The 16330-nt window shown below is 44.0% G+C and overlaps 1 protein-coding gene across 1 annotated transcript; it reads right to left on the bottom strand.

The window, feature by feature from the left end:
* Positions 1–262: 262 nt before the first annotated feature.
* On the bottom strand, positions 263–15482 carry nudt12 (nudix (nucleoside diphosphate linked moiety X)-type motif 12). Its single transcript, XM_080739019.1, has 8 exons — positions 15437–15482; positions 13363–13573; positions 11327–11624; positions 10441–10723; positions 9635–9802; positions 8908–9021; positions 2447–2646; positions 263–1618 (listed from the first exon to the last, which is right to left on the bottom strand). The coding sequence occupies exons 2-8, from the start codon at positions 13566–13568 to the stop codon at positions 1508–1510; spliced, it is 1380 nt and encodes a 459-aa protein (XP_080595145.1). The 5' UTR covers positions 13569–13573; positions 15437–15482; the 3' UTR covers positions 263–1507.
* Positions 15483–16330: the final 848 nt, after the last annotated feature.

Consider the following 16330-nt stretch of genomic DNA (forward strand, 5'->3'; position numbering starts at 1 on the left):
AAGTCTCCCCCATTTAAATTGGTAAAAACGTCACTAGCATTAGGGAAAGGATAAAAGGACAGGGGCGACCACACCTTCAGCCTGATGGAGACAAACAGACACAAATGTTCAGGATAAAACTCCTTTCTCATATGGGAGACCCAGAGTTTAATTGACGTGTGTTACAATAGCTGACATTAATGTTTAATTAAATAAATAAATAAAATAAAATCACATCTCTGTCAATTGTACCATTAATAATTAATAATTTCAGTGCATAGAAATAAGTAAAACCGTAAAAAAAAAACTCAAACTGCTGTTAAATCGGTTTAGTTACAGTAGTTAGTTACAAATCAGCCTAAATCATGAAGCTTTCTGTCTACAGAACAAAGAGAGGCACAAATGTGATGAGACAGTGTCCATAATTCACTGATTAAATGTCACAGTCATATTCATTTTGATAGTTCGACAAGTGAAGTGTATGCGTCAATCTGTTTATTTCCCCCCTCATTTCACATCCTGAGGTGTTTGTTTTTTAAAGGCTATACTGGCACTTCCACCTAAAGTTAGGTAGACTTCAAGAGCACAGGGCTGACGGTTAAAAGCCAGCTCACATCAACAAAAACACATGCATATAATGCTACTTACTATAGATACTTGAATTTTCTACAGCCTAATATAATTTGTGGGGTTAGAGGAACAACACAGAGGTAGTTACTGCTTATTGCCTTTGTAGAGGTCAAATCTCCTGAAATTTTTCCCACACTGCAATCAGTTGGTCTATGTCTTGGGGGACTGTGAAGTTGTGAATATAATTAGGCCTGTCACAATGATTACATAATCGTAATTATTTGGCATAATCGTCAAAATCATTTCCATGTTCAATGTTTTTCTAACATTTAAAAGAAAAGTGGAAATAGAACATCAACAAGCGTAGTGAGCTTGTAAATCAGCTATTTCAACTATAGGCTACATTCGTTTCTTAAAATCTGTTAGGGGTCTTTTTTATTTTAAAAGTATAAAATTATGAAATATGTCAGTCCTTTCTTTGTATATTTAGGTCACTATATTTTCAGGCCGACACACTACGTGGCCTTCAAATCCATTCCTATATTGCGCCGATCAGAGCAATGGTCTGTTGTGCAAATAGTTGTTTTTGGCAGACCCCCTGCACAGCATTTATGCCTTGTCTGGTGAGCATTGGAGCAATGGTGTGCCTGAGGCCGTTGGGGGGCCCTGACGTGCCCCCCCTGGTGTCAGCCTATTGTCATGGCAGACCCCTGAACAGTGTTTGCGTCAAATTTGGTGCAGATTGTGACAGCCCTAAATATAATAATACTCAAAATCGCAGCACATTCCACAAATTCCGCAAAATCACTTCGATTATTGCATCCAAATAGCGCTCAACTTGCAAATTCTGGCCTCACTTTGCCTCATTGATTGTGCATTTTTGACTTATCTTGGATGTGGGCAAAATGGTCCTCACCAAAGACACCCTAATCTTCCCTCTGAATGTGTTAGTGGTGGATTAGAGGTTGGAGGTCATGCCAACCCACTGTTTGACCAGTTGGTGGGCAATGGCCTGTCTGGGAGGCATGGTGAAGACTGGACTGGACCCTCTGTACACAGAATCAATCACCTGTCAGATAGTAAAACATGTTCAGTACACCGATTAGTCACATTGAGGTAAAATATTAGCAGTTAGTATACTCTCTATTTCATCTCTGTCAATTCTTTCTGCACTGCATACGTTCATGTTACTGTTTGTCAGCTGTTACTTATTCATCATCAGTGCCAATCTCACCTGAACAATTCCACTTAAAGCTACAATCTGGAAGGTTTCATGTGCATTGTCTCCCTCTTCTGATGGAGAAGGCAATTGCAACAATATCCAAACACTTGGTTTACTTTAGGTACTCCTACAGACTGAAGCGGCACCTGACATCAGGTTGAAATTTGAAAGTTGAAGAGTAGCAAACATTGCAGATGTGCTAGCTATAATTGTATTCATACTGTACTTTGTTCCACCATGCAGATAAAATAACAAATCCCAGATTGTAGCTTCAAGTATTGTACTAAAATCTTTCAAAATTATAGTCGCATTACACATTCAGATTATACAAAATGAACATGAAACAAAAATATTAGTAACACATTGCACACTTGTTAAACAAAAGCTAGCCTTGTTTAGTGTTCTGAAACCTCTGTTTTCTCCACCCACTGTACTGTCCAATAAAGTCAAAATACCGTGCAAAATGTTTTTTCTTTTTTTTATTATTATTATTCTTTTCTGAGTGAGGCCAGGGGAAATAGGGGGCAATAAGCCTTTAGAAAGCTCTGGCTGATAGTGTTTCTAAGCCTCTTAAGGCTGCATTAGCTGTGTCTATATTAAGGTCAAATCGATGGCAATTGGAAAGCAACATAAAGTCCCATGCTCCTACTGTGTTCATCACAGCTCTGTACCAACCTGCTGCCTCGTAAACCAACGTGCCTCCTCGATCTCCTTCTCGTCCACCTTGATGTCGGTCGACAGGGCGACGGCCATACAGCCAATCATGAGGTTGGAAGGCATGGGCCATGGCTGGCAGGAGATATACTGAACCGGCCCCACCTTCACACCACTCTCCTCCTCTACCTCCCTCCTAACAGCAGCCTCTATGGACTCACCTGGAGGGAGACAGGGAGAGATGTGGAGAGTTCCCTGAGTCTGAGCCGGGTTCACTTTTTATCCCTTTAGTTCAATTTGAAATCTTTTGAATAAAAATCACACACATGTGAATTGAGCTATGCTGTTGTTGTTGATGATGATGATGATGATGATGATAGACTCACATGACGTCACAGGTATATCAGTATTTGGCACCATGGAAAAACACATGGACATACTATACACATTAAGTCACGTATTGGAGCGGTTAGCACAACTCAACGGTCAAAAAAGGCGTCAGCAGTTGGTGCTGCATGGATGTTTTCTTGGTGCTCTTCTAAATTATCTACAACTATAGGATAGGATCATAGGCAAAGCAAGAACCTATCATCAGCCTAAACTATACACACTACAGTATAGGATGCCAGGTCTGTAAATGAATCTGGGATCTGTCTACATAACACGCTATCTAAATGAACTTTTAGCCTTTGCATAAGCCTGCAAGGTCGTCAAGGCTAGGGAAAGTTCTACAGGCTATGAAGGGTGAGTCTTCAGGTTACAGCAGAGTATTGGGAGTGAGTCTGAAGTTCTGACAGTTTGGGAGCCAGAGGAGAGAAGAGTCTGGGTCTCTGGGACGTGAGTGTTGTCCCGGATGTTTTAGGGAAGGTTCTGACGGCTTACCTGTGTTAGCTGATCTGAGTGAGCGGGGGGGGGGGGGGGGGGGGGTTATAGGGTTGAATCAGGCTTAGATATGAGGGATACCATACCTTTGGTTGCTTTGTAGGCTAACATCAGTGTTTTGTACTCTGTGCGGGTAGTACCTTGAAGCCAATGGGGTGAGCAGAGAAGGGGGAGACATGTGAAAATATTGTCTGGTTGAAGACCAAGCGTCCTGCGTCATTCTGTATCATTTGGAGGGAAGTGCCCATGCCGGGAGGCTAAGGAGCGAGTTACAGTAGTCAAGTTTTGATATGACTGATGTCTGGATAAGGAGCTATGCTGACTCCTGGGTGAGGAAGAGTCTGATCCTTCAAATGTTATAGAATGTAAACCTAAGGATCGAGTGACCACTGCAATGGGTGGTATGAATGAGAGCTGACTGTCCAAGACAACACCAAGGTTCAAGGTTCACATTGCACATTGTGTGTGTGTGTAAGGGGGTGAAAGGAAGCGGTATTATTATTTTTTGTTTTTCTTTATTACTAACTATTTCCATGTATTCTTTCTGTCTTTCTACTTTTGAATACATTGTTGGACTTTTGTGATATGTTGTTAATGCTGTTTCCCCCCTGAACCAACTCCTCCTACGGTGCATGTGTGTCCTGAACTGAGAACTGATAGGGTAACTAGGCCCAGTAGCTCAGCCAATGTGGGCGGCTGGCAGAGTGAGAGGCGGCCTTTAAAAGGAGAGCCAGAGTCATTCTGTCTCTGAACGAGGACAGAGACGGACGTGTGTATGAGAGGGCAGAGGCAGGTGAACCGGCAGAGGCAACCGGTGTAATGAGGGACTGTACTGACTGCTAACAGGAGGGCATGAGCAGTAAGCCCTAACTAAGAAACATTGATGATGAAAACGAGTGAGCTCCACAGTGCGACGCAGTGATCCAGTCAACACGGTGGCCCAGCAGAACCAGCAGTGTTCCCGCGGACCATCTATCCTGATCCAGACGAGCCGAGACGAGCCGCTCTATCTGAGCTGACGAGAGGGGGTCGCAGTGGTGACAGTGGTGTCGTGCGAAATACCCGCACTGGCAGCCACTTGGCTGCCTGGTTGTGAGTATCCCATCTATGCACCATTGTCTATTCGAGCCACTGACCTGAAGTTATGCCGATACATTGAAGTATACGAAGATACTGGCCTATTTTCCTTGTTCGCAGATGCGTGGGCCTAAGAAGTAGACGTTACCGAAGAGTTGCTGTGTCCCTCTGCACCTTTCACTCACTCTGCTTATTATTATTATTATTATTATTATTATTATACCTGCCTCCGCCTATTCCTGTTATTACCTAGATATTTACCATACGCCCTAACTGAATCCCATTAATTGCAATATTAGTATTATTATATAACGCGCCTTAATTGCTAACGGCGAATACTGCACCCGCACTTTAATTGTGCGGTGGTTATGATAGAGGGGGGGGGAATTATACCCGGGTTGAGTTGATGTTTTATTGTTGGTAGTGTCTCTTTTAGGTTTTAGCGTAGTGGCGCCGTAGGACCGATAGGGTTTTCCTTTCTTTTATTTTTGGACTCTGTTTTTATTGGCGGAATAGAAGCCCTTGTATTTTAGAAATAAAGTTTGTTATACCTTTTCAAGTTGATGTCCTGGTCCACTCTCTCCAAGGGTTATATTGCTCTGGTATCCCGTATATACGAATCTGTGTCCTTATAAAAGGTGTTCATTACTACTGAACCTTTTCCTCTTTAATAGAGGTGGCGTTGTCGGAAAGTTCTATGATTATTTGGGTGTGCTAGTGGTAATACATAAATACTACACTTTGACAAAGAGGTGTAACCTTAATTATTTATTAGCACAACTCAGTAATTCCCTTGAAGTGTTGACAAAGGTACCAGTTTTGATACTGGCTGTTAATGTAGGTTGGGCCAGCCTTACATAATTGACGTGCGTCGGCAGGATCGGGTACAGAGCAATATAAAGGAGAGATTGAACAGTTGTGTGTGACCTTGAACTTGTAATTCATAATGATGATGATGCCGGTATATCCGGGTGCCCCATGGCTGCCCACGTTCGGAGGTACAGAAGGTGAAACTAAATATAGGGAATGGAAAGTGCAGATTAAAGGGCTATTGAGTACGCAAAATGTTAACGAGGCTAAGAAAGTTGCTATTTTGCGTCAAACTTTAACGGATGAGGCTAAACGACAGGTTGATGTGTTGGATGAGGGAGACCGAGACACAGTAGTGAAAATCTTTACATGTTTAGATGATGTATATAAAGGAACGATTCCTGTCGCAAAGGTGCGCTCTCAGTTTTTTAGTTGTGCGCAGCGCCCTGGGGAGAGCGTTAATTCATTTATTGTGAGGCTTAGAGAGTTGTTTTGTGGGTTGCGGCGATATGATGCTGATACTGCCCCCACCGAGGCCATGTTACGAGACCAGTTTCTCATAGGGTTAGCTGAGGGCCCACTTGGCCAGGCCCTGCGAATATATGCTCGACGCCATCCAGGCGAAGATTTCGCTGCACTACGAGAAGAGGCTTTGCTTTTGGACATGGAACATGGAGGTAGACCAGCCATTGAAATTGCCTGTCATGCTGTTAACACTGTAACTGTCCCTGTGCCACCACAGACCTCTGCCTGGAGAGATGAACTGAAGCGAGAAATAATGGATGCTATTAAGATGCAGATACACCGGTTCACGAAGGAGTTCATGAATGAAATCCAACCACTCCTCCAACCCGCCACTCCTGCTGTGCGCCCTCAACCGCCGCCTAGACGCCGGTATGAGCCGTCCCAGAGAAACGAGTGGGATGAGGGAGGTAGGCCGATATGTCGACAATGTAAGCAGCCAGGCCATATAGCAAGGTTATGTAGGAACAACCAGCAGTTCCTCAAGATGGTGACGGAGCAGAGCACGGAGATGGAGGAGCTACGTGGCCAGCTCAGGCAGGCCAAGACGGAGCTGAAGACCGCCACAGCTAAAGTGGAGGAGATGACCGAGCGGCTACAGACCGTACAGGATCAGATGCAGGGATGGGAGGAAGACGCAGCGGAGGCTCAGGATCTGAAGGAGGCCTCGGACTGGAGACTACAACAGCTTCAGTCAGCATTGAGTCAGTTAGAAGTCAGGTTAAAAGCAGCGTCTCAGGAGACAGAGGCAGTGCACAGAGAGCAGGCAGTGTGGGTGGGAAATGTGTATGAGCTCCAGGGGAGGTGCGCCGCCCTTGAGGAGGAGCGCTACGAGACCCTGGCTAAGGTCCACGACAGCGCTCAGCTCACCGAAGAGGCTACGTTACAGAAGGAGCAGGCCCTTCTGAGGGAGAAGCAAAGGTGTGATGAGTTGGAGAAGGCCAAGGAGACCATTAAGCAGCTGATCCAGGATGCTGCTGTCCACACCAGGAAAGAGGTGGAGAGTGTGCGTGAGCAGTGTAATGTCCAAATCCGCCATATGGCTGAGGAGCTGTCTGCCCTGCAGCGGGAGGGTGCAGACAAGGAGTCTCAGATTGAGGGGCCCCGGAGAGAGAGGAGAGCCCAAGTGGAGGAGCCCCAGCGGGCTCTGCAGGAGCCAGGCCGCCAGACGGAGGATTCATCCCCATTGAAGAGAAGGCCAGAGGAGGGTTTGGAGAAGCTCCATGAGGCCCACGCTGACATGCAGAAGAAGAGGGAGGTTATTGATGACCTGGAACCCAGAATGCACGGCAATATGGCAAAGAAGATTGATGAGCTCCAGGAGGTCTTGAGGAAGGAAGACGAGGACATGAAGCACATGGTGGAGTGTTGCATGCGCTACATGGAGAAGGCCAAGGTGATCAAGACTTTAGACCCCAGACAGCGCAAGCGTATGTACGAGCGGAGAGCAGGTAGGAAGTTGACTTCTTGGCGGGATCGAATAGTACACGGTAATGTTTTAAAGGCATGTGTAGCTCCCAGCGACCAGCAGTGCGCACTGAGTTAATGTATGAGCCGTGTTGGGTTTTTTCTCTTTCCTGTAGGATAGTTGCAGGGACTGGCAACGATTAAGAGGGGGAGAGTGTAAGGGGGTGAAAGGAAGCGGTATTATTATTTTTTGTTTTTCTTTATTACTAACTATTTCCATGTATTCTTTCTGTCTTTCTACTTTTGAATACATTGTTGGACTTTTGTGATATGTTGTTAATGCTGTTTCCCCCCTGAACCAACTCCTCCTACGGTGCATGTGTGTCCTGAACTGAGAACTGATAGGGTAACTAGGCCCAGTAGCTCAGCCAATGTGGGCGGCTGGCAGAGTGAGAGGCGGCCTTTAAAAGGAGAGCCAGAGTCATTCTGTCTCTGAACGAGGACAGAGACGGACGTGTGTATGAGAGGGCAGAGGCAGGTGAACCGGCAGAGGCAACCGGTGTAATGAGGGACTGTACTGACTGCTAACAGGAGGGCATGAGCAGTAAGCCCTAACTAAGAAACATTGATGATGAAAACGAGTGAGCTCCACAGTGCGACGCAGTGATCCAGTCAACACGGTGGCCCAGCAGAACCAGCAGTGTTCCCGCGGACCATCTATCCTGATCCAGACGAGCCGAGACGAGCCGCTCTATCTGAGCTGACGAGAGGGGGTCGCAGTGGTGACAGTGGTGTCGTGCGAAATACCCGCACTGGCAGCCACTTGGCTGCCTGGTTGTGAGTATCCCATCTATGCACCATTGTCTATTCGAGCCACTGACCTGAAGTTATGCCGATACATTGAAGTATACGAAGATACTGGCCTATTTTCCTTGTTCGCAGATGCGTGGGCCTAAGAAGTAGACGTTACCGAAGAGTTGCTGTGTCCTTCTGCACCTTTCACTCACTCTGCTTATTATTATTATTATTATTATTATTATTATACCTGCCTCCGCCTATTCCTGTTATTACCTAGATATTTACCATACGCCCTAACTGAATCCCATTAATTGCAATATTAGTATTATTATATAACGCGCCTTAATTGCTAACGGCGAATACTGCACCCGCACTTTAATTGTGCGGTGGTTATGATAGAGGGGGGGGAATTATACCCGGGTTGAGTTGATGTTTTATTGTTGGTAGTGTCTCTTTTAGGTTTTAGCGTAGTGGCGCCGTAGGACCGATAGGGTTTTCCTTTCTTTTATTTTTGGACTCTGTTTTTATTGGCGGAATAGAAGCCCTTGTATTTTAGAAATAAAGTTTGTTATACCTTTTCAAGTTGATGTCCTGGTCCACTCTCTCCAAGGGTTATATTGCTCTGGTATCCCGTATATACGAATCTGTGTCCTTATAAAAGGTGTTCATTACTACTGAACCTTTTCCTCTTTAATAGAGGTGGCGTTGTCGGAAAGTTCTATGATTATTTGGGTGTGCTAGTGGTAATACATAAATACTACACTTTGACAAAGAGGTGTAACCTTAATTATTTATTAGCACAACTCAGTAATTCCCTTGAAGTGTTGACAAAGGTACCAGTTTTGATACTGGCTGTTAATGTAGGTTGGGCCAGCCTTACATGTGTGTGTGTGTGTGCGCGCGCGCGCGCGTGCGTGCGTGCGTGCGTGCGTGTGTGCGCGTGTGCGGGTGTGTATCTAGAGATGCAGTATTGTGTTGTGTATTACCAGGCTCTATGAATCCAGCCAAGCAGGAGAACATGCCAACAGGGAAGACTTTCTTCCTGCCGAGCAGACACTGGTTTCCATCAGGATGAATCACCAACATTATAACTACTGGGTCTGCAATCACATGTGAGGTCATGAGCACATGATGTCTGACCTGCATTATAACCTAATCTACCAACACACAGGCAGCAGGAGTTGTGTGGACGGTTTGGGCTTCATCACTCAGTGCACTTGGATTAACAAAGACTTTTCTTATAATTATATGTAAGCCTCTGCACAAGCCTACACCTTTTCGGGCCACTAACATTTGTAGACTTAACTGTACACATATGTATATAACTGTTCTGTTAAATGGACTGAAATAAATAAATATCCAACCATGTGTGTTTTTCATATATGAACGCCCGAGTAGTTGATCATACTGTACTAGTGTCACACAAAAGCATCAAAAGTAGCAGATCCTCAAGATCGAAAGCGGCGCGACGCATTTTGAGCTTGTAGTTCTGCTACTTTTGATATTTTTGAATTTTAAGAAAAGTCCAAACATAGTTTTTTTTGGAAGGTTTTGGACATACAAGGTATTTATTATTATGATATAATTATACATGTTAAATATATTATAGGCTGACGGGAAGCAGTAAGGCAAAGCATAGGAGGAAAGCATTGGCTAAAGGATAAACTGAAGACCATGACTAATGAATCAACCAAGACTAAGAAGAAGACCTACCAACGCGTGGGTAGCAGGTATTGTGTACGCCTTGCAGGCTTCTACAGTCAGGATTAAGGCAGGTCCTCTTGTACCCTCCATCCTCCACCTTAGTACCACTACCACAGGTGGGACAGAAACTGTAGCGGCTGTGCCAGGCCAACACTGCCCTTGCCTGTGCTATGATACCTGATGGATGGATGGGTGGAGAAGGTATTAGTTTACATTTGTTTCAAGTTTAGCCAAGCCGATACAGAGCGTGAATGAATACGGTTCTTGTTGTTGTTTTTTGTTTGATATTCTAGACATGTACGAGAGATTAGTTATTTAGATTGTCAATTAGGCATTTTAGCAGATGTTCTCAACTACAGTGACCTATTGTACAAAGAGTAACATCTGAGTAAGTTGCATGATCTCATGACAACTACTGTAACAACAGGTTAAGCAGCCAAGTAAACAGAGTAGCAGGTATACATCAAAGGTGGCATCTGTCTAAATAAAAAGCTTATTTTAAGTAACAAGACCGATGGAAAGACCGATGGTCACTAAGCTGAACCTTAGTTTATTCACACATTATTTCAATGTAATTAATTACAATAATGCATAAATTGAACATCATGCATACTTAGACAAGACCCAAAATACTGGACAGAAATGCCAGATTCTGTTTGATGGATGGATGTGAGTGTGACGATAGAGAAAACTGTATTTCATCGTTTTAGGCATTCAAGACAATTTAAATGTGACAAATTGATAAGCAAACACAAAGTGAGCAAAGCCAACAAAGAAGGAAAATATGAAACAAATGCAGAACACTCAATGCTCACCAGCCTCATCTTCACTGAGAGTCAGCAGGTCTCTGTGGGGTCTCTGAGGGAAAACGCTATTCTTTTCTCTGCTTAGTTTAAGGAGCTCAGACGGATCTGCGTCCGTGTTGATGGCAAACCAGGCAGGAGGCTCCCTGATACTGTCTTCTGTCTGAGGGGAGGATGTTGAGGAAGAAGAGGGCGTGTTCCTCTTCTCCACCCCGAGGAAGATCATCACAGAGTCTGGTTTGTGGAGTAGCTCTTTAACCACTTCGTACCCAAGCCGGCAAACCTTGGCGTGGGTCTGTCAGAGTCAAAAGCAGGATTCTGTTTATTCACTACATCATACACTATCACCCATCAGTAACACAAGGTGATGTGGTTGTTAGGTAGTCTCGCGTAGCCAGACAACTATTCCATAATCTCCGAATGCTATATAGAGTCTGGAACTGGCATTTCCATTCAAGACATTTTTCATTTCTGCTAAGCAGCAAGTTAAATATGCTTAAATGATTTTTATTTATATTAGGATAAATATGCTCGATGTGAGACAGAAACGGAAGTGTGGAGGAGGCTTCACTTCCGCTTTAACCGGGTAGGCCTACTCATCATTTTTCTTACGTTGTCGTTACCCCATGACGGGAGCATTTGCAAATCACGGAGTCAACAGTCTGGCCACGCGAGACTAGTTGTTAGCTAACATTTATGTGAAGGTAAAATCTATCATTTCAATCAATATACAGTATCAACCAAAAAACGAATCAACAACCCACTGAAACAGCAAGGCACCAACCTGCTCATCTCCTGCCCACCTCACCGTTCCTATCCGGCCTCTCTACCGGAAACTCTACCCCTGAGCCACTGCCACCCCCTGCTCATAGGTCTAATGGTTAATAATTAGCCTTACCCCCGGGCCGTCTTCCTGGGAGCTTATCATGGGGTTGAGGTTGGAGAACAGCAGGTAGACTGAGTCTGGGCTTTTCTGTTTGCTCTCCAACCAGGCTGTGTCCGTCCTCCTCTCACTCTGCCTGTCCAGAGGCTCTCTGTTGAAGTAGTTGTCCTGTTGGTAAAGGTCAGCAGTCTGCAGGACATGCTGCGGCTGCTCAGGTGTCCCAGCCAACAGGTCCGAGATGTGTCGGTGGCCCCAGAACTTGGCAATGTCATAGGCCGTCTGAGATGAGTGGTTCACTGACAATTTATCACAGCTTCACAGAGGAACGGGACAGCTTGAGGTTAGGGTTAGTTCATTTGGACACCTATGCAAACGCTCTTAAAGCTAGTGTAAGTGATATTTTTGCGACCGTAAGGTCGCAGTTTAGTATGAAAACCTCCACCGGCCGTCCGTCCGTCCGTCCGTCCGTCCGTCCGTCCGTCTGTCACACACGTCACACCTTTGCCCTGCTCAATGTATACGTGTAACGCCTGATACTGAGGTGATGTGTCACTGTGACATCACAGATACTGAGGTGATGTGTCACTGTGACATCACAGGTGAGATCGCAGTGATGTCAGATACTCAGAGCAGGGATCTCCATATTTAGGCATAAACAGGTGACATCACAGTGATGTCAGATACTCAGAGCAGGTATCTCCATATATGGGCATAAAATGGATTCTGTTAGGGATCTCCATACTGTATGGCATAAAAGGGATTAGTGATGTCAGATACTCAGAGCAGGGATCTCCATATATGGGCATAAAAGGGATTAGTGATGTCAGATACTCAGAGCAGGGATCTCCATATATGGGCATAAAAGGGATTCAGATGGAGATTCAACTTCAATGAGTAACAATGGCAAACTGTCAACTGCCCGTATGTCTTGATAATTGGTAAAACAAACTTTTGGCCTATTTGTGGCTTATCATCACATCCAACCATCTTAAGATACTCAGCTAGTGGGGAATGCTCTCTTCCCTGGTGAGAATTGCCCCTTTATATAGGGCTTGTTTGTGTATTGTATGACATCACGCCACATCATCAGCTGTGGACTCTGTGATGTCATCGTATCTCCATATATGGCCATCTCCGTATATGGAGATATAAGTCGTCCATGCCCAGGTATGGGCTGGTGAGGTCAGACTTTGTGTGATGGGTAGGTTATCTCCATATATGGAGATTCAACATTCCAGGTGTAACTATGGCTGCCCGTATGACGTGAGAGGTGGAGGCTGTGATATTTGTGGAGATAAGCGACCAACGGTCGCTTATCTCCCGATTAGGGAGTCTTACTGGTTTATTTTTGTTGGTTATGCTGTTTGTGAAAAGGTTAATACCATTAAAACAGGGAGGCCCAGCCTTTATACTGTCAGCCGCATACCCGCAGAGCTCATCAACCAATTTACGTGCTCTGCTGGCACAAGTAAATAGAAGATAAACAGGCTCACAATGCTTAGTGCAGCGCTGCGAGCTTGCTATTTGTTAAAAGTCCAGAAAATGTGAGAATTACTGATTAACAAGGCATTTGTACAATCAGCCATAGGTCAGTGCTGAAGAAGTGCTATATAACAAGGGTCTTCTCTTTTTTTATATTACCCACTTGAACCCTAGTGTCCATATTCTGAGAACTTTCGCCAAAAATAGCAGATCTACAAGCTTTGTAGATCTGCTAGCTTTTGAGGCATTGTGAACTTGTAGATCGGCTATTTCCAAAGAGGTTTGGTGTTTGGAGAAAAAGTGCAGACTAAGTACAGAGTGAAACGTCAAGTTTATTAGCCTAAGTATTGACCGTTCAAGTGGTTAAATAGGCCTATCTGAAAACACAAATTGACATTAATCCAAAATACACTTAGGCCTATGATTGTGCTGTCAAACGATGAAACTATATACAATCTATAAAAAAGGTTGTGGGGGTCCCTGCTTCATCTCTCTCTCAACTAAGGGGTCCTTGGACTGAAAACGTTGAACCACTGCTCTAGAAAATAATAGAACAAATGATGACATACCCATGTGACAGGAGTGTTTCCACCACATCATAGTGTCCGTTACGTGCTGCAAGCATCAGGGCGGTCCAGCCGTTGTGTCCGGAGCAGTGGAGCAGGGAGGGGGAGTGGGAGAGGAAGGTGGACAGCAGGGACAGATTCCCTCTAGCTGCTGCATCCAGAAACTTCTCCTCCATCTCCTCTACTGCACTAAGCTGGACACTAGTCATTGTAGCTGCAATGACAGGAACAGAAAGTTATGGGTAACCGGAACGCTCGCCCCAAAACACGCGCGTCATCATTTCTTTCACGGACCGCTCGACTTGTATTCGTTTTACTTAGGTTAAAGGGAAACTAGGTAAATCTGTGTGTGTACAAACACACTCCCCCCCTCCCCTCTCAGTCTGACAGGCATCAAACTGGTATCTGTCTTTGATGCTTTAATCGATTAGAGAGCACTAACGAGCACAGAACGAGTTTGACACTTTTATGGCCCAATCAATCAACTCAGTGCATAACCCCTCTGAAGTTCAAAAGGAGCACTTAAGGGTCTCCCCCTCCCCTCACAGACAAAGACGTCCCTGCAAGGAATGAATGTCAGCATAAACAGTGGAATGAACACAGTGGAACAAAACCAAAACACAGCCAGAGGAATGTAATATAGTGGCTGATAGAGGGAAATGACCTCTAAAATATTCACTGTACATACTGTATATGTGACGGAGGTGATCTGAACCTCCCCACCCGGCTTCGAACCCGGGTCTCCCGCGTCAAAGTCCAATATCTTAACCATTACTCCAAAGAATTATCCCTATGGAATGAGGGCAGATACTAGACTTTTGAGGCTACAGGCTGGGGCTGCGACTCTCTCCGCCACACTCACCAACCTTTGACCTACGGGGAAGCCCGGATCCGGGTCACTGCACCAATGTAACGGAGGTGATCCGAACCTCCCCACCCGGCTTCGAACCCGGGTCTCCCACGTGAAAGTCCAATATCTTAACCATTACTCCAAAATATAATCATTATGGAATGAGGGCAGATACTAGGCTTTTGAGGCTACAGGCTGGGGCTGCGACTCTCCGCCACAAATATACATATAAAAAATAGTCTTAAAGTTACCTAGTTTCCCTTTAATTCAGAGCTATCAATAGTTGTACTGAGGTTACGTTTAGGAATAGGGTTAGGTTTTCGCATAGCTTTGCTGAGGTTAGATTTGGGCGTAGTTTTATACTGAGGTTACGTATACCTGGTGGCGACTGATTAGAGGTTGACTGATTTGCCCCTGGGCGAGCGTGTTTTGGGGCAGGCGTTCTTGTATGCAAGCGAAGTACGGAAATCAATAAAGGATTTATATAAGTGGCTCTCAAAGTAGGCTCTGGGGACCCCAGGAGTCCTTAGAAAAATGAGATAATAGTATCACAACCAAGTTTAACCACTTAACTGTATATTAGAGTTTGCCTATTTGAAAACAGCTTTACTACAAGCTCACAGCATATCTGCTATTTTTGAAAATGTTGGAAAAAAACTCAGAAGATTGTGGAGATATTTAGAAATATTTTAATAACACAAATCTTTTAAGGGGGTCCCTACCTGGCCCAAAAGGAGGTCTGCAAACAATCACTTTGGGTCCTTGACCTTCACCTTGACAGAACCACTGTAGATGATTCTGTTCCAAAACGTGGAGACTTATTATTGATTTATTTCCATGTATTTTAAAAATTGCTGCACTTTTGTGTTGCATTATGCAAAGTAAAACATAACTTTAAAGTTTAATGATGACCCCAGTGCCACTTCAACAATCATTAATGCTATATGGACGTCGATAATTATGTTCATGTTCATATAGGCTATATGAGTCAACAATCAGCTGTGGAGGTTGACTCATATTTTCAGTATTACATGTGTATAACGGCGTTGTTACATAACGTCAAGTAAACACCTATCCTTCTGTGGTTATGTCAATAAATGTTAACATGTTATATAGAGAGGAGAGTTGTACGCATTGTTGATTTGTTCTGACGAGATAAACGTTCGAGAGAAAGTAATTCGGTGTATCATTCATTCATTCAGTACTAGTAGTAGACATCAGACCAACCTTGTTGTTATTAGCGATCTATGCATGCGGATGTGCGTGCGCCAAGTAAATACACTCGTCAAGTTGTCTACACGTGCACGTAACTTCCGGTTTGCGGAAATAAGACAATAAGAGCATCGCATAGGAGCTTTTATATATACTCTATGCATAGGAGCACAGTTGCCTGAATGGGCTCAGAACAACTGAATAGCATAATATCTATGTGGGACTTGTGATCCCATATTGTTTTAGTTTTGGAAAATGCAAAATGCTTTATTTAAAAGGACCAAAAAGTATTAACATTAAAAGGTAACACTTATGCATCCCATGTTTATAAAATGCATTACAAACATACTCATAAGTATTAAAGGAGTAGTTCACCCCCAAAATGACTTTTTTTTCTATTGATTAGTCATGCCATGGAGAGTAGAGTTCAATAATATTTTTTTGTTTTTTGTCACATTCCTAAGACACAAATTTGATTCGAGTAAATTTACCCCCATTGATTCCGGATGGGGAACCGTTTCGAAACGCGTCCCCATCCGGAACGCATGGGGGTAAATTTATTGTTATCACATTTTTGTCTTAGGAATGCGACAAAAAACTGAAAATATTATTGAACTCTACTCTCCATGGCATGACTAATCAATAGAAAAAAAGTCATTTTGGGGGTGAACTACTCCTTTAAGGACTTGGCAATTATAGTTATAACTCGTAAATAATCATAATGCTTTATAAGAATAATCTTAAATTATAAGGCATTATTTATAATGACAAATAAGGTCAAGTATCATATTATGTCATATTGCTGGACAAAATAGTTTTTTTTCTTTCTTTCTTTTTTTACAAGATCCAGGGGAAGTGTGTGCAGACCGTAGCCTACCCCCTTGAAGTCCCTTCATATGCTGGGAGCTG

Source organism: Nannobrachium achirus, assembly GCF_963921795.1.
Source record: "Nannobrachium achirus genome assembly, chromosome: 12".
NCBI classification, from domain to species: Eukaryota; Metazoa; Chordata; class Actinopteri; order Myctophiformes; family Myctophidae; genus Nannobrachium; species Nannobrachium achirus.